Source organism: Delphinus delphis, chromosome 6, assembly GCF_949987515.2.
Source record: "Delphinus delphis chromosome 6, mDelDel1.2, whole genome shotgun sequence".
Classification (NCBI taxonomy): Eukaryota; Metazoa; Chordata; class Mammalia; order Artiodactyla; family Delphinidae; genus Delphinus; species Delphinus delphis.
In genome coordinates this window covers 36,386,679-36,405,813 of record NC_082688.1, presented here as the reverse complement: position 1 = coordinate 36,405,813, position 19,135 = coordinate 36,386,679, and the positions used below count along the sequence as shown (strand labels likewise).

The following is a 19,135-nucleotide window of genomic DNA, read 5'->3' as shown; positions in this document are numbered from 1 at the left end:
AAATGCTGAGCTGGGCAGGAAGCTGAGGATGGATGGAGTAAAGAGACCCAGCTGAGGGCCTTGAGATGAGGTCTTATTCTGGCCACACCTGGGCAGCTACCACGAACAACACAAACTTAATGACCAGTCATTGAATTTCCTGGGGCTCCTAGGGACACACTCTACCCAATACACACATACATAACGAGGTGGTGGACACTGGCAGGCTGCCAGCCTCTTTAGGCTGGAGTCTGTTTCCTCAGTTGGCTGGAGTAAGGAACAAGCTGACCAGGGGAGATTTCCAGGCTGAAGACAAGCCAGACAACAAAGCTGGCTGAGCGGGTGGGCACAAGTCTAACTTCTTTAATGGATTTCTTAAAGATGGCAACTCCCACAAGTTCAACAGGAGAAGAAGACAAGCCAGATTGCCGGCTCTCCTTTGCAGCCAGAGGGCAGAGGAAGGAGCTGGGAACCCTGGCTCCCAGCCCTAGCTCTGCGAACTGAGTTGGATGAGCCCCTTCCCCCCTCTGGTCCCCAGTTTGTCCATCTGTACAAGGTCTGGCACATGGAGTTAAGTCTACTGGATGCTCTCAGGTCTCCATGACAGCCCATAAGCCCAACTTTCTTAACTGGAAGGAAGCATCTGATGAAAGACCTTCCCTCCATGGTGTTCTGGGACCTGAAACAAAAACAGAGGGGCATGGCCACCTCCTCCACCAAAGTGGGTGTGCGGACAAAGGAGTGGTGAAGCACCAGGGCCTGACCCTGGGTGGGCAGGCCTGGAAGCCAATGGGAGTGACAAGGGTCTGACAGCAGCACCAAGAGACCTCATCCTCCTCTGCCTGAGTCACCGCTGCCTCTCGCCGCCCCTCTCCAGAGATCAGAGCTGGAGAAGCAATTAAAGCTCAATTATCTTCACAGGGAGAGAACGGACCAGGTGGAACTCACCTCAGCCACACAGCTAGTCTGTGGAGGGGCTGAAAGCCAAGCTTTGTTCCTTTGGGGAAAACAGAAAGTCTTAGTCCTGTGCAGACACATATCTCCAGAGACTGAGTGCCTCTAACCCTGAAGACATCAAGGTGAACAAATTCAGCATTAAAAGGTAGGTACTTTAAAATAATTTTCGAATTAAGAAAAAGCCAGGTCTGGAATGAAAGGATGAGGGGGAGACAGTGAATGATAAGGAGAACTTGACTACACCAGGGAGGGAAAGACCTGGCAGGCTCACATTCCCCAGGCTGCAATGGCAGTTTTCCTAGCAGGGACGCTAAGGACGGCCTGAGGGTCAGGACTGGGGCTCAGGGCCCAGGTTGGAGGAGATCAAGGACGCGGCCCGAGGCCAGGTCCTCTCTGCACGACCACGCCAAGGCCGCCAGGGTCTGCGTGTTGAGCCCCTTCCTGGGGGCCCCCAAAGGCTGGTCCGGGTGGGGCCCGCAGGAGCCGGCCCTCCTCCGTGGGAGGCTCCGACTGGTCCTTATCCCCTCCTGGGTACAGCCGCGCCTCGAGAACCCCGAGGGACCCACGCCCGCTCGGAGGCGGGGAGTGCAGTGGACGTGAGAGCTGGCCGAGCCCGCGAGCACCCCACCCCGCGGGGCGCCGAGGGGGACGCCCGGTCTGGATGGCTCCTCTCTGGCCGCCCGGCCCTGCGCCCGCAGTCTGGGGCTCAATGCCCCCTTCTGGAAAATGGGCACAGTTGCGTTTTGTGTTGATTGTAGGAGGCCCGGCTACAGGGAGGAGGGGGTGGGGGCGGTGCGCCGCTCCCAGGCGGGAGATGACCCTCTAGCGTCACCGCGTGGCCGAGGGAGCGCATGGAGCCCGGCCGGAGGGGATGGGGATTGCAGACTTCCCAACCACTGCAAACTGGGAACCACCACAAGGGTTTTCGAAGGGAGCAGCCAGCCAGGGACGCCAGAGTTTGGCGAACTGGTGTAATATTAAAGTAATGGCGGCTAGCAACTATTGAAGGTTTGTTACGAGGCAAACACTGTGCTTAACACTTCTAGTCCTTTTCTCTTGTAAACTCGTATTAATCTTTTTTTTAAATTAATTAACTTATTTATTTTTGGCTGCGTTGGGTTTTCGTTGCTGTGCGTGGGCTTTCTCTAGTTGTGGTGAGCGGGGGGGGGGGGGGGGGGCTACTTTTTGTTGCGGTGCGCGGGCTTCTTATCGCGGTGGCTTCTCTTGTTGCGCAGCACGGGATCTAGGGTGCTCAGGCTCAATAGTTGTGGCGCACGGGCTTCGTTGCTCCGCGGCATGTGGGATCCTCCCGGACCAGGGCTCGAACCCGTGTTCCCTGCACTGGCAGACGGACCCTCAACCACTGCGCCACCAGGGAAGCCCTCTTATTAGTCTTTGAAGCGGGTACTATTATTATTCCCATCTCACAGAGGAGGAAACTGAGGTTTAGAGAGAAGTCCACACTTGATGGAGAGAGCAGACCCATCACAACCCCCAATATTTTACAAGCTAGAGACTTGGAAATGTGGAGAGAATGTCTCAGTTTTCGGTGGAACTGAAATAATCAGGGCTTTGAAGGCCCCCCCCCAGTATGCAGCTTACTCCTGTGTCCCTGCTCCTGAGAGTGGCCTCTGCCTCTCCCTCTATTTTATAAAGAATGGTATCTGTAACCACAAAGGTCAGAAGCCAAAGGACAGAGCTTTTCTTCTCTGATATCCAGGAGCCCTGGCAGAGGAATGTGCTTTGGGGCTTGAGAATCAGAGACAGAGGAAAGCTGAGCATCCTGGAAGGGTGGGAAAAATCCTACATTATAGAAGGCCTGGGTTCCAGGCCCTGCTCTGCTTCCAACTGACTATGTGATCTTGGGCAAGTCCCTTCTCTTCTCTGGGCCTCAGTTTCCCTCCTGTACAATGTACATTCTTCTAGATGATCTAATAATCCCTTTCCTTCCCCCCCACCCCCGGCCTTCCTAACCCTCTCCACACCATCCCTGCCCAAACTGGCTCTGACATTCCGGAAGCAGCCCTGAACTGAGGTTGAAGGTCCCAGGTGGGAGTTGTGACCCATCTCTGAGTTTCCTCCTGAGTTCTCGGCCCTGACACTAGGCCCTCGCAGGACATCTGGCCTTGGCAGCTCAGGGCCATCAGAGGGGAGAAAAGCCCTGTGCCTCTGAGAAAGGCCTCTGGGGGCCCTGCATTGTGATGACCTCATCCACTCTGTGACATCATCCTCTCTCCCACCCCCACTCCTCCCTGATCAACTGCTCTGCAAACAACCATCAGTCTGAATCCCAAAGGCCTGAGAAAGTCTGTTCTCCAGTACCTGCTGCAGATCTTCTGCCTCAGCCAGCAAGAGGCGCCATGAAATTGGAGTTCACCGAGAAAAACTACAATAGCTTCGTGCTTCAGAACCTGAACAAACAGAGAAAGCGCAAAGAGTACTGGGACATGGCCCTGACTGTGGACCACCATGTCTTCTTTGCACATCGCAACGTGCTGGCCGCGGTCTCTCCACTGGTGAAGAGTCTCATCTCCAACCACGACATGAAGACCACTGATGAGCTCTTTATCACCATTGACCCCAACTACCTGAGTCCGACCACGGTGGACCAGCTCCTGGACTACTTCTACAGCGGAAGGGTGGTAATCTCAGAGAAGAATGTGGAGGAGCTGCTTCGTGGGGCCCAGTATTTCAACACACCACGCCTTCGAATTCACTGCAGTGACTTCCTGATTAAGTCCATCCGCCGTGCCAACTGCTTGCGCTACCTCTTCTTGGCTGAGTTTTTTGAGCTCAAAGAGATATCAGACTTGGCCTACTCTGGCATTCGCGACAACTTCCACTACTGGGCCAGTCCTGAGGCCTCCATGCAGTTCATGCGCTGTCCACCTGTCGTCTTCAGCCGCCTGCTCCGAGATGAAAACTTGCATGTGCTCAATGAGGACCAGGCTCTCAATGCACTCATCAATTGGGTATACTTCCAGAAGGATGAGCGGGAGAAGTATTTCAAGAAGTTCTTCAATTACATCAATCTTAATGCTGTCTCCAACAAGACGCTGATGTCTGCCAGCAACAAGCTGACGGGCATGGAGGACAGCTCAGCCCACGCAACCCTGATTGAGAGTGTCCTTGTGGACCGCAGGCAGGAGAGGCCAACCAGCCTGCTGAGCTACCAGCGGAAAGGGGCCCTGCTTGATTCGGTGGTCATCCTAGGTGGCCAAAAGGCCCACGGCAAGTTCAACGATGGAGTGTTTGCTTATATCATTCAGGAGAACCTGTGGTTGAAGCTCTCAGAAATGCCCTATCGGGCAGCAGCACTTAGTGCCACCTCTGCTGGTCGCTACATCTACATCTCTGGTGGTACCACTGAGCAGATTTCAGGGCTGAAGACGGCTTGGCGGTATGACATGGATGACAACTCCTGGACCAAGTTGCCCGACCTGCCAATTGGGCTTGTCTTCCACACCATGGTGACCTGCGGGGGGACAGTGTACTCAGTGGGTGGGAGCATTGCCCCAAGGAGGTATGTCTCTAACATCTATCGCTATGATGAGCGCAAGGAGGCCTGGTACCTGGCAGGGAAGATGAGCATCCCTATGGACGGCACAGCCGTGATCACCAAGGGTGACCGGAACCTGTACATTGTCACTGGGCGGTGCTTGGTTAAGGGCTACATCTCCCGGGTCGGGGTGGTGGACTGCTTTGACACCAACTCTGGGGACGTGGTCCAGTGTATCACCTTCCCCATTGAGTTCAACCACCGGCCCCTGCTCTCTTTTCATCAGGACAACATCCTCTGCGTGTACAGCCACCGGCAGAGTGTGGAAATCAACCTGCAGAAGATAAAGGCCAACAAGACAACTACCTTAGTGCCTCTCTTGCCCAACAACTGCCCCTTGGATGTGTCCCATGCTATATGCTCCATTGGAGACAACAAGGTGTTTGTATGTGGAGGTGTCACCACAGCCAGTGATGTCCAGACAAAGGACTACACCATCAGTCCAAACGCCTACATGCTGGACCAAAACGCAGGTGAGTGGAAGACCCTGGCCCCCCCACCAGAGGCCCTGGACTGTCCTGCCTGCTGTCTAGCCAAGCTACCTTGCAAGATTCTTCAAAGGATTTAAATGGCTTTTTAAGTGGGAGAATAAGTAAATGCATTATTATTCACAATTTAATGAGAGCGAGAAAGAGAAGAAGATGGCCTGTTGGTTCCTTCTTAGTCTTTGTTTGGCCCTAAAGGTGGAGATGCTGGGCTACAGCTACCCCCAGTGGGGGGAAATTCACGGCCACTCTGTCACTGGAGGGATCCAAGCTGAGGCTGGAAGAGTCCCTGATGTGTGGGATCAAGGCATCTCCTGGGTAGTGGCTCCCAGTAGGTGGAAATTCAGGGCTACTCCGTCACTGGAGAGATCCAAGCAGAGACTGGAAGGGAATCCCTGGTGGGTGAGATTGAGGCATCTCCCAGGCACTGGCCAAGGTGATGTCTGGAAGGCCCCCTATTCTATACCCCTGTAGTCACCTTGCGGGCATCTGCTAGACTGACAGTTAAAGCATTTACTTAGAGTTGTGAAGCCTCAGACTCCTCCAACACTCATTTCCCTTGAGTCTGCCTAGGAAGGCAGGGGAGGGCCAATCTCAGGTCTGGGAGAGGAGCCTCCCGGACTGGGGAGAGGGAAGGCAGTGTGAGCCAGGCTCAGGGATGCAGGCAAAGGGAGTGGGGTTGGGATGGGAGGGGAGGCAGGGTTACTTGGCTGTTGTGTTTGGCCACGCAGCTATGGTGTGTTTGTGTCTCATTTGTGGGAAAGTTGGGGGTTTACTTACAATTGTTTCCAGTAAACAAGGTTCATTGGGAACTTTCTCCAGGAATACAAGTTCTGAGGAGCTGGGGGTGGAAGAGAGGTGAGTAATGCGAGAGAAAAAGGAAACTGCATCTCTGTTGGAGAGAAGATTGGCAATAAGGTGACGGGATGAGAGACAGGATGGTGTAGCAGTTAGGGGTCTGGACACTGGGGACAGATGGCCTGGTTCAAATACCAGTTCCATCACTTACTGGGTAATCCTGGGAAAGCTATTGACATCTCTGTGCCTTAGTTCCCTTATCTGTAAAAGGGGGACAATAAGAGCGCCTCCCTAACAGGGTGATGTGATGTGCAAAATGCCTAGGACAGTCCCTGGCATATATTAAAGTGCTGTGGGAGTACTTTTTAAAAAGAAAAAAAAAGAGGAGTGAGGCAAGGGTCTAGGTTCTTGGGTCTTTATATTAAGTTAGGTTCCATAAAATGTTCTTTGAGACTCCCTACCTCAAAGTCTTAGTGAGCTCTCCTCAATTCTAACTCCCTCTTACCTTTCATTCGTGTACTTGCGTATAATCCTCAACAATTTAGAAGAAACTGACTCAACGATGGACGTCCTCAAACACTATATATAATCCTCATTCACCCATTCACTCGTTCATTCATGAATTTACTTGTCCACTCATCAGTTCACACACACACACATCAGTCACTGAGGCCTCTCTGTGCAGGTCCCTGTGCCAGTGTGTATTACACTTACAGCATGGCTCATTTTGGACTCACTACATACATAAAGCCCCACAAAGCTAGTGGCGACTGTATTATACAGTGCAGGATACTTTACATATCCTCATGGTTCAAATCTGCTCCATCCCCTGCCTTTTCCCACTCAGTCCTACTCCACCTGCCTCGAAGCATCTTCCTGACTTCGCTGACAGGTGGCCTCCCTCTTCAAAGCCTACCCCTCTGCCCAAGTCTTACTTTACCCCTTGCAGGCCAGGACCTTGGACGTCACAGCTGACACGCTCTCCCCTGGAACTTCTCCCACGTTTCTCACTTCTCCAATCCTGGGCAGCCCCCGCCTCTACTCACTTCAATGCGTCCCCCAGCTGGAAGAACAGGGTCTTAGAGACCCACGCAGCTAAGCCCAGCTGCCCCGTCAGCACCCCAGCAGGCTTGGCTGACCTCAGAGTCACCTCTTATGACACCAGATGCCATTCCCTAGTGCTGATTCTCCAACCTTCTCTGGTGTCCTGGGGCCCGGCCCTTCCTTTCTCTTTCTTCTCAGCCACTTACCTCTCGTTCTGCCACCAGAACTCCAAAGAAATAGAGGTCAAGTTACCTAGCACCATAAACAATCCGTTATCCCCCAGAGCTTCTGCTTCTTTTCTGCACCTCAGAGGAAGAGGTGTCCTTCCATGATTCAAAGCTGACCCCTCCCTGTCTCTCTTTTTTTTTAAATAAATTTATTTATTTTAATTTTTATTTATTTATTTTTGGCTGCGTTGGGTCTTCGTTGCTGCGCGCGGGCTTTCTCTAGTTGCGGTGAGCAGGGACTACTCTTGTTGTGGTGCGCGGGCTTCTCATTGCGGTGGCTTCTCTTGTTGTGGAGCACGGGCTCTAGGCACGCGGGCTTCAGTAGTTGTGGCTCATGGGCTCAGTAGTTGTGGACGGGCTCAGTAGTTGTGGCGCACGGGCTTAGTTGCTCCGTGGCATGTGGGATCTTCCCAGACCAGGGCTCGAACCCATGTCCCCTGCACTGACAGGCGGATTCTTATACCACTACGCCACCAGGGAAGCCCCCCTCCCTGTCTCTCCATTCTGTGACCTAACAACTTTTCAGGCTCCCCAGTGCCCATCTCTCTCCACATCCCCTTCCTGATGTCTTCTCTTCATCCCATAAAGGTTCTCCTATCAAGGTTCTCCTTCTCTGAAAACAAACCCTCCTCAGTTCTGAGGTCCGCCTCTTGCTATCTGTGCATATCTCTCCTCAGCTGAGCTTCCTAAATGTTGCTTCTGCTCTCTGGCTCCAGACCAATCTCTAACCCACTCAGTCTGGCTTCGGTTCCCAACATGCCACCAAACTGTCTCCTGATGACACTGTCCTCTGTCTTTTTCTCAGCATTCTTTCTTTTCCTTGCAGTACTGGACAGTATTGGGCACTCCCATCTGCAGCAGAATCACTAGAGTGCTTGCTAAAATGGGAGATGTTTAGCATAGTGGGATTATAATTTGATATATTAACCAATGTGGCCTTTCCTTCCTCCTTCCCACGTTAAAATTAGACCATGAGGCTGAAGCATCCGGGTTTATCACCTTGAGGAGGCTGACACAGCTGAATGTAGGAATCAGAGTCCAATTCTTTTGTTGCTAGGGGAACTTTAGCAATTCATAGCAGAGATTATGGTCTTGAAAGACATGACTTTTGTACTGCAATCCAGGTCTTCAAACTGGGGTACATGAAGTCTTTCCAAGGGAAATTCAGACATTCATAGTTTTAAGGGAATCAGTTTCCAGATCCTCAACTTTTTCCTAAAATTGATCTGAGAATACACCTGTGGTGGAGATTTCATTCTAGCTCCCTTTTCCCATCTTCCCTTTCAAAATTATCTGTCAAACATTTTACATACACACACACAGAGCAAACTTTAACCATCCCAAATCTTCCCAGGATGCACTTCCCCGGATGCCACATAAGGGTATAAACTGGTGTCAGTGAAGTGTCGGCAAAGACTCCTTTCATCAAGACACCAATATCCAAAGAAGGGTTTATTGTATTTTTCTGGCTTTTCTAGACAGTGTTTCTGCTAAGGTGTGAAATCTGGTGTTAGAAACTGGGGTATTTTGGTCCAAGTTGGGTTTTTCAGAAATGTTAAATAGCACAATGGTACGATGACATATTTTTAAAAGCTTTATTGAGGTGTAATTCATATACTACAATTCACTAATTTAAAGTGTAGAATTCAATGGCTTTTATATATTCACAGAGTTGTACAATCATTGCCACAATCAATTTTAGAACATTTTCATTGCTCCAAAAAGAAACCTTGTACCCGTTACCTGTAACACTCCAACCCCCTCATTTTCCCAGCCCCTGGCAACCACTAAGCTACTTTCTGTCTCTATGGATTAGCCTATTCTAGACATTTCATATAAAATACGACCTTTTTTCTAGCTCTCACTTAGCATAAGGTTTTCAAGGGTCATCCATGTCGTGGCATGTGCCAGTACTTCATTCCTTCTTACGGCTGAATACTATTCCATTGTGAGGTTATACCACATTTTATGTATCCGTTTATCAGTTAGTTGATGGACATTTGGGTTGTTTCCACTTCTTGGCTATAAGAATAGTGCTCTATGAACATTTGTGTACAAGGTTTTGTGTTCACATATGTTTTCATTTCTCTTGGGTATATACATGGGAATAGAATTTTTAGATCAAATTTTAACTCTATGTTTAACCATTTGAGGAACTGCCAGACTGTTTCCCAGAGGAGCTGCATCATTTTACATTCCCACCTACAATGTATTAGGGTTCTAATTTTTTAGTGATTTTTTTTTTTTTTTTTGCGGTACGTGGGCCTTTCACTGTTGTGGCCTCTCCCGTTGTGGAGCACAGGCTCCGGGCGCACAGGCTCAGCGGCCATGGCTCACGGGCCCAGCCGTTCTGCGGCATGTGGGATCTTCCCGGACTGGGGCACGAACCCGTGTTCCCTGCATCGGCAGGCGGACTCTCAACCACTGCGCCACCAGGGAAGCCCTCACCAGCACTTTTTATTATCTGTCTTCCCAAATATAGTCATCCTAGTGGGAGAAAGTAACATCTCATTGTGGTTTTGATTTGTATTGCCCTGATGTCTAATGATGCTGGGTATCTTTTCAGGGGCTTATTTTTGATTACAGTTGTTTAATAACCTTGCCTCTTCTGTGCTCAACTGTTAGGAGAGAAAGTATTACTCTTGAGGAAGAGTTCTGTGAAGTCGAAACAAAGATAGCATGGCTCAGAAACATGACAGTTGTAGTGCATTATTTCATTCAGTCCACAGAATCATGACAAGTCTCTATGTATTATTTCATTCAGGCCACAGAATCATGACAAGTCTCTATGCCTTCCTACCTAGCCATCTATCTTAGAATATTTAAGATTTTAAAAAGTATGTTAGAAAATATCCACTACCAAGCATGTCCTCTCTGCATTTTCACCATTCTCAGTATTAAGAAAGCACTCCCATTCTCCTGGGTCTATTTGCATATTTGGTAGCATTTAAAGGATGACATAAAAAGTTCCACATTTACTTACTTTTTAAAAAAATTTTTAAAAAATTTATTATTTAATTAATTTATTTTGGGCTGCATTGGGTTTTCGTCGCTGTGCGCGGGCTTCTCATTGCGGTGGCTTCTCTTGTTGCAGGGCGGGCTCCAGGCACGCGGGCTTCAGTAGTTGTGGCTCATGGGCTCAATAGTTGTGGCTCGCGGGCTCTACAGTGCAAGCTCTGTAGTTGTGGCACACGGGCTTAGTTGCTCCGTGGCATGTGGGATCTTTCCGGACCAGGGCTCGAACCCATGTCCCCTGCATTGGCAGGTGAATTCTTAACCACTGCACCACCAGGGAAGTCCCCCACGTTTACTTTCAAAAGAACAGTGTTACATCTTTGAGCAAAAGTAAATATATCAACTGTAAGTTAGAATGCTTATTGGGAATTCCTTGGCACTCCAGTGGTTAGGACTCCGCCCTTTCACTGCTGAGGGCCCGGGTTCAATCCCTGGTCGGTGAACTGAGATCCCTCAAGTGTGCAGCATGGCCAAAAAAATTACAATTAAAATTTAAAAAATCAAAACAATATTTGGGACTTCCCTAGTGGTCCAGTGGTTAAGACTCTGTGCTTCCAGTGCCGGGGGCATGGGTCTGATCCCTGGTCGGGAAACTAAGATCCCACATGCCGTGCAGTGTGGCCAAAAATAAATTTAAAAAATTTTATTATTAGAATGCTTTAATTCAGACTTGTAAGAAACATTTAAAACCTTTTTTATTAGGGATATAACACACATAGAAAAGTGAAAATACATAATTGTATAGCTTAACGAATTTAAATATCCATGTAACCACTATTGAGTTCAAGAAATAGAATATTGCCAATACCTCAAAAGTCTCCTATGTGGCCCCCTTCCTGATTATATCCCTTCTCTCCCCTCTGACCTTTATGATAATGCCTTCCTTGCTTTTCTATATAGTTTACCATCTAAGTAAGCCTTTCTAATAAACAGATTAGTTTAGCCTGTCCTTGAAGTTTACATAAGAGAATTGTACAGTGTGAATTATTTTGTGTCTGGCTTCTTTCAGTCAAATTGTTTTCACAGTTGATCCATGTTGTTATGTAGGTGTAGTTCTTCCCATCCCTCTTCTGTATAGTTTTCTGTCATATGAACGTATCCTTTCATTTATCCAGTTTCCCGTTGATGGACATCTGGGTTGTTTCCAGTTTGGACAATTACAGGCAATGCTATTCTTGTAAATGTATCTTGGTGCACGTGTACTCAAGTTCATCTGGGACATATACCTAGCAGTGGAATTGCTGTCTTCATTTCTAGATAATGCCAAACTATTTTGCAAAGTGATTGTGCCAATTTACATTGCCATCAGCAGTACATGAGAAGTCCTGTTGTTTCTACATGCTTGCCAGTACTTGGTATTGTCCGACTTTTATTATCGCCGATCAGATTATGAAGTATTATCTCCATGCAGTTTTAATTTGCATTCTCTTGATTGATAATTATAGGTTAAGCACCTTTTAATGTTTATTGGACATTTGGATTTCCTCTTTTGTGAAATCTTTGCTTTTTTCTATTTGGTTGACTATTTTCTCTTTTTGACTTGTTGGAATTCTTAATATATACTGGATATGAGTCCTTTACCAGTTTCAAATGTGGTAAATATCTTCTTCCACTCTGTGGCTTGCCCTTTCACTCATAATGGTATATTTTAATTTTAGTTAGTCTGATTTGTCTTTTCATTTTTAGTTACTGCTCGTGATACTTGAGGAAACCATTCTCTACCCAGAGGACACGAATATCCCATATGGATATATAATTGTCCCAGTACCAATTTTCCCACTTCTCTGCAGTGCCACCTTCGTTGTAAATCACATGTCCATACGTGGGTGGACATGCTTATGAGCTCTCTTATTCCATTAGTCTATCCGTCTGACCTTATGCCAATACCACAGCCTCCATTTCTATAGCTTTAACATATCCTATACAGTTTAGAATTCATTTGTCAAGATCCCCCCCAAAAAAACTTTTGGGATTTTGGTTGTGATTGCAATGAATTTACAGATCAATTTAGGAAATTTTCATATATTTAGAATATCAGTTTTTAAAATTCACGGACTTGGTATGTTTCCATTTTGGTGAGCCTTCTTTAATTCCTCTTAAAGTTTTATACTTTGTAGAGGTCTTACACAACTTTTGTTAGATTTATTCCTAGGTACTTGATGTTTTAAAATTAACAAATATTATTAAAATATATATAGTTATGTATATTATATTCTTTTAAAAATACATAGTATTCTTTTAAAAATCCATTTCCTCTTTTTATAGTCTATAGAAATACAGTTGATTTCTGTATATTCATTATGTATTTAGCAGATTGTAGGAGATGTTTAGATATTCTAGATGTGAGCCCTTTATCAGTTGTACATGTGGTAAATATCTTCTCTCCGCTCAATATGAATCACAGCTCTAAATGTAAAATGTAAAACTACAAAACTTCTGGAAGAAAACATGGACAAAATCTTTGTACCTGGGGGTTAAGCAAAGATTTCTTAAATATGACACCAAAAGCATGATCCATTTAAAAATTGGTAAATTGGACCTCATCAAAATGAAAAACTTTTGCTCTGGGAAAGGCACTGTTAAGGGGATGAAAAGACAAGCCACATATTGAAGAAAATATTTGCAAATCACCTATCTGGCAAAGGACTTGCATCCAGAATATAGAAAGAATTTGTAATAATTTATTTGGAGATATTTCCATAGTTTCCATATACACAATTATATCATGTATAAATAATGACTTGGTTTTTTTTAAGGAAGTTCCCTCTATTCCAAGTTGCTAAAAGATTTTATTGTGATAGATGTTGAATTATCAAATATTTTTCTGAATCTATTGAAATGAGCATGTATTTTCCTTGTTTTAGGACAATTCACTTTTATTAATTTGTCAATGTAAAACCATCCATCCATTCCTGGGATAAACCTAACTTGCCTATGACATATTACATATATATTTTTATATAAAATACAATATACATTTATATAATTATTAGCCTCAGTAATTATATAATTTCTTTAAAATATTACCAGATTCCATCCACTATATATTCACTCAGGTTTTTATTTGTAAAGTTATCATATGGAGCTATTATAAACGGTATTTTCAATTTTTTAGTTTCTAATAATACACTGCTAGTACTATATAGAAATACAATTGATTTTTGTGTGTCGACCATATACCTTGCAACTTTGCTAAACTCACTTATTTTAGGAGTTTATTGGGTAGATTTCTTGAAATTTTCTATGTAGACAATCATGTCATCTACAAATAAGGACACACTTATTTCTTCCTCTCTAATCTGTATGCCTTTTATGTCTTTTTCTTGTCTTGCTGTGCTGGCTAGGACTTCCAGTACAATGTTGAATAGGAATGATGAGTGGGAACATCCTTGACTTATCCCTGATCCTAGGGGGAGAGCATTGAGTCTTTCACCATTAAATAGGTTTTTCATAGATGTCCTTTATCAGGCTGAGGAAGTTCTGCTCCATTCCTAGTTTGCTGAGATTTTATAAAAAATGAATGTTGAATTTTGTCAAATATTTTTTCTGTGTGAATTAATATAATTATGTGAGTTTTAGTCATTAGACTGTGAATGTGGTGGATTACAATGATTTATTTTGCAAATATTGAACCAGCTTTGCATCCTGGGATAAGCTACATTTTGTCATGATATATTGTTCTTTTTATATGTTGCTAGATTCAGTTTGCTAACATTCTGTAGGATTTTTGCATCTCTGTTCTTAGGGGATGTTGATCTACAGTTTTCTTTTCTTTTTTGGTACTACCTTTGTCTACTTTTGGCATCAGAGTAATGCTTGCCCCATAAAATGAGTTGGGAAGTGCTCCTTTTTCTCTCTCTCTCTTTTTAAAAACTTTTTATTGAAATATAGTTGATTTACGATATTGTGTATTTCTCTCTTTTTTCTTTCCCCTGGAGACATTGTGTAGAATTTGTCTTACTCTTTTAAATATTTAGTTGAACTGGCCAGCAATGCCATCTGGTCTGGAGGTTTATTTTCATGAAAGGTTTTAAGCTACAAATTCAATTTCTTAGATAGTTATAGGACTATTTAGGGTATCTATGTCATCTTTGGTGAGTTTGAGTAGCTTATGGCTTTCAGGAATTTGTCCATTTCACTTAAATTGTCAAATTTATGTGCATGGAGTTGTTCATAATATTCTCTTATTATCCTTTTAATGTTTGCCAGGCCTTTCATTCTGTGACAGTGGTAATTTATGTCCTCTATCTTTTCTTGCCAGTCTTGTGAGAGATTTATTGAATTTTTTCAAAGAGCCAGCTTTTAATTTCATTAATTTTCTATTTTTCAGTTTTCAGTTTTATGGGTTTATACTCTTATTATTTCTTTCTTTCTGCTTGCTTTGAGTTTATTTTGCTCTTCTTTTTCTAGTTTCTTAGGTGGAAACTTAGATTAGTTACTTGAGACCTCTCTTCTTTTCGAATATAAGCATTTAATACTATAAATTTCACTCTAAAAACTACATCCCACAAATTCTATATGTTGTATTTTCACTTATTCAGTTCAAAATATTTTCCAATTCCCCTTGAGACTTTGAGTTATTTAGAAGTGTGTTGTTTAATTTCCAAAGGTTTGGAATTTTCCTAATATCGCTCTGTTTGCGATATCTACATTAATTCCATTACAATCAGAGAACATACATTGTACTTTTTCCAACTATAATTGTGGATTTGTGTTTCTCCTTTCACTTCTGTCACTTTTTGCTTCATGTATTTTGAGATTGTTGTTGCTTTACATACATATTTAGAATTGTAATGTTTTCTTGGTGAATTGATCCTTTTATCATTATGTAATATATGCCTTTATCCTTTGTAATTCTCCTTGCTTTGAGTCTACTTTGTCTGACATGAGTGTTTGCATGATATATCTTTTTTCATCATTTTATTTTGAATCTATCTATATTATTATATTTGAAGTGAGTTTCTTATAGGCAGAATACAATTGGTTCCTGTTTTGTTATTCGTTCTAACCACCTCTGGTTTTTTTTCCATTGGTGTGTTTAAAATACATTTAATGCAATTGATCGATACATTTGGATTTAGGTCTTTTTATTTTTTCCCCCTTTTCCCTCTTTCATTCATCTGCCTTCCTTTGGGTTATTTGAAAAATTTTTTAGTATCCCATCTTAATTTATTGTGTTTTGACTATATCTCTTTGTATAAAGGCTTTATGGTTGCTTTAGGGATTACAATGTACATACTGAACTTAGTAGTCTTTAAAATTTTTTTTTATTTTATATTGGAGTATGGTTGATTTATAATGCTGTGTTACTTTCAGGTATACAGCAAAGTGATTCAGTTATACATATACATATATTTTATTCTTTTTCAGATTCTTTTCCCATTTAGGTTATTACATAATATTGAGTAGAGTTCCCTGTGCTATATAGTAGGTCCTTGTTGATTATCTGTTTTATATATAGTACTGTGTATATGTTAATCCCAAACTCCTTATTTATCCCTCCCTCCCACCTTTCCCAATAGTCTTTTTTAAATTAATACTTTCCTACTTCAAGTGGAATATAAAAACCTTACTGCCATATAGATCCTTTTACTTCCCTTCTTTATATTATAGTTGTCTTATATATTACACCTACAAACACTGAAAACCCCATCAGACACTGTTGTTTTTTTGCTTTCAAATATCAAGCATATTTTAAAAAACTCAAGAGAAAAATAATAATCTATTGTATGTACCTAGATATTTATCATTTCTGTCACTCTTTCTTCATTCCTGATGTTTCAAGTTTCCTTTTGGTGTCATTTCCCTTTTCTCTGAAAAACTTTCATTAGCACTTCTTTTGGAACATGTCAGCTGGCCATGAATTCTCTTACTTTTCCTCCTGAGAATCACTTTATCTTTATGAAATCTTCATGAAATATTCACTGAAGGTGAAATATTCTCACTGGATATAAAATTCTAGCTTGATAGTTCTTTTTTCCAAAAATGTTGTGCCACTTCCTCTGGCCTTCATGGTTTCTGATGAGAATTCAACATTCATTCAAGTCATTGTTCCCTTTTCAGTAATGTGTTATTTTTGTCTGGCTGCTTTCAAGATTTTTTATTTTCTTTAGCTTTCAGCTGTTTTATCATGAGTCTAGATATAAATTTCTTTGGCTTTATTTTGTTTGGGATTCACTGAGCTTTTTGAATCTGTAGATTTATGTCTTTGCCAAATTTGGCGAGTTTTCAGCTCTTATTATTTCAAATATTTTTTCCAGCTCTGCACCCTTTCTCTTTCTAGGAGTCTGATGGAACGAATGTTGGACTTTTTGTTGTGGTTCCACAAGTCCCTGGGGCTCTTGTCAGCTTTTTTCTTTTTTTCCCTCACTGTTCAGACTAATATCTACTGATCAATCTTCATGTTCAATAACTCTTACCTCTGTCATCTCCATTTTGTTTTGGAGTCTATCCAGTGAGTTTTTAAGTTTGTTTTTAAAATCTTCCAGTTCAAACATTTCCATTTTGTTATTCTTTATATTTTCCATTTCTTTACTGAAACTTTCTAGTTTTCCATTTGTTCCAAGGGTGTTTACAGTTATTTGTTACAGCATTTTTATAATAGCTGATGTAAAGATTTTGTCAGATAATGCCAATATCTAAGTCATCTTGGCATTGACATGTGTTGATTGACTTTTTATTTGTGAGTTGAGATTTTCCTGGTTATTCATATGCCAAGTAATTCTAGATTGTATCATAAATATTTTGAATACCATGACATGAGACTTGAGTCTTATTTAAATCCTATGAAGAATGTTGATGTTTTTGTATTAGTATGCAATTGACCTAATTAGTTTCAGGACATAAGTTCCAACTGACCTGTTGTGAGCTGTGGTTAGGATTTCATTTCAATCTTCAAGGATTTTGCAGTGGTATTTGGATCTGTCCCATGTTTGCACAACCCAGTGGCCAGTCTGGGACCTGGATGATGGTAAATTCAGTTCTGTAAGTCTTTTATATGCCGACTAAGACCAGATCAACCAAACTACAGGTAAGGGCTGAGCCCAGGAATTTGTAAACAATTTTTTATGGTGTCACTCTCCCAAGCTCCTCACTCTCTATGATCTCCCTTGTACTCTTCAGTTCCCCAGGGTTACTCTTTTTGATTCGCCAGCCAGAGTAAAGTAAAAGCTAGAGCTTTACTTAGCCCACTCTGCCATGCATTTTCATAGCTGTGCCTATGTCTGCAGTCAAGTGGCAGAGGACCAGAGGATAAAAAATGGTGAGCTCGTTGCCAGTTCAGAGCTCCATATTTCGGTCTTCCCCAATTTGCCAGAGTCCTTTTCAGAGTCCTCAGATAGCTTCTGCTCCATTTATTCTGGCTAGGTTTTATAGCTGCATTCAGTGGGAAAGACCAAGAGGGATGTGCTTACTCCATCCTACTCCCACTCAGGGTCTTTTCAACTATATTCATGAATGACTTCGCCTATAATTTTCCTTTCTCTTACTGTCTTTGTTGGGTTTTGTATCAAGATTATGCTTCCCATAAAACGAGTTAAGAAGTGTATTCTCCTTTTTAAAATTCTCTGGAAGAATTTGTGAAGACTGGAATTTTCACTAATGAAGCCAAATGAAATTTTCTTTGAAGTGTTTTATTAAGATGTTTTTACTAGTTATAGGAATATTCAGTTCTATTTCTCCTCGTGTTATTTTTAAGTTGTATTTTCTAGGAATTTCTCTATTTCATTTACATTTTCAAATTTATTAACATACAATTGTCTGTATATACTTTTATGATCTTTATAATGTCTTTAGACTCTTCAGTGATCCTATTTTTATTCCTGATTTGAATTTTTAAAAAACTTTTGTCAGTCTCACATAGGTACCTTTATGACCTTGGATAGCCAGTAGTTTCTTAGATATTACCAAAAACATAAAGAACCATCATAAAAATTAAAAACTTTTGTGCCTCAAAGGACACCATCAAGAAAGTGAAAAGACACAAATGGAAAAAATATTTGAAAAGCACATATATGACAAGGAACCTGTATTAGAATATATAAGGAAGTCTTACAACTCAGTAATAAAAGGGAAAAAAAGCAATTTAAAGATGGGCAAAGGATCTGAATACGTTTCCTCAAAGAAGATACACACATAGCCAACATGCACATGAAAAGATGCTCAATATCATTAGCCATCAGTGAAATACAAATCAAAACCACAATGAGATGCCACTTCATACCCACTAGGATGGTTATAATAACTTAAAAAAAAACAGATAAGAAATATTAGTGAGAATGTGGAAAAACTGGAACCCTCAAACAATGTTGGTGGGAATGTAAAATAGTACAACCACTTTGGAAAACAGTCTGGCAATTTCTCAAATGATTAAACATGCAGTTATCATATGACCCAGTAATATATATACTGGGTATACATACCCATTAATTTCATTCCTAGGTATACATACTCAAGAGAAATAAAAACATGTATGCACACAAAAACTTGTACATGAATGTTCATAGCAGTATCATACATAATAGTTAAGAAGTGGAAATAACCCAAATGCTCCACGCATAAATAAATAAATGTAGTATATCCATATAGTGGAATATTATTAAGCCATAAAAAGGCATGAAGTACTCACACATGCTATAACATGGATGAACCTTGAAAACATTATGCTAAATGAAAGAAGCCAGTCACAAAAGACCACATGTTGTATAATTCCATTTTTATGAAATGTCCACAATAGGCAACTCTACAGAGACAGAAAATAGAAAATTAGTTGTTGCCTAGAGCTGGGGGATTTGAGAGTAGTGAGAAGTGGAGACTGAAAGTACAAAGTTTCTTTTGGGGGGTAATAAAAAGGTTCTAAAATTGATAGTAGTGATATATGCACAGTTCTGTGACTATACTAAAAGCCACTGAATTGTATACTTTAAATGGGTTAATTGTATGGTATGTGAATTTTACCTCAATAAAGTTATTAAAAAGATACCATGCCTCTGTCTTGGTCATTCTTTCTTTCTTGGATTACTCACTCTGGGGGATGTCAACTTCTGTGTCATGAGCAAACTTTTGGAGAGGCC

At 42.3% G+C, this 19,135-nt stretch overlaps 1 protein-coding gene across 1 annotated transcript; it reads left to right on the top strand.

Moving 5' to 3' along the window:
• The first annotated feature begins 3,296 nt into the window (after positions 1–3,296).
• Positions 3,297–5,063, top strand: CCIN (calicin). Its single transcript, XM_060013390.1, has one exon. It carries the CDS (start codon positions 3,297–3,299, stop codon positions 5,061–5,063), a length of 1,767 nt encoding a protein of 588 aa, XP_059869373.1.
• The last annotated feature ends 14,072 nt before the right edge of the window (positions 5,064–19,135 follow it).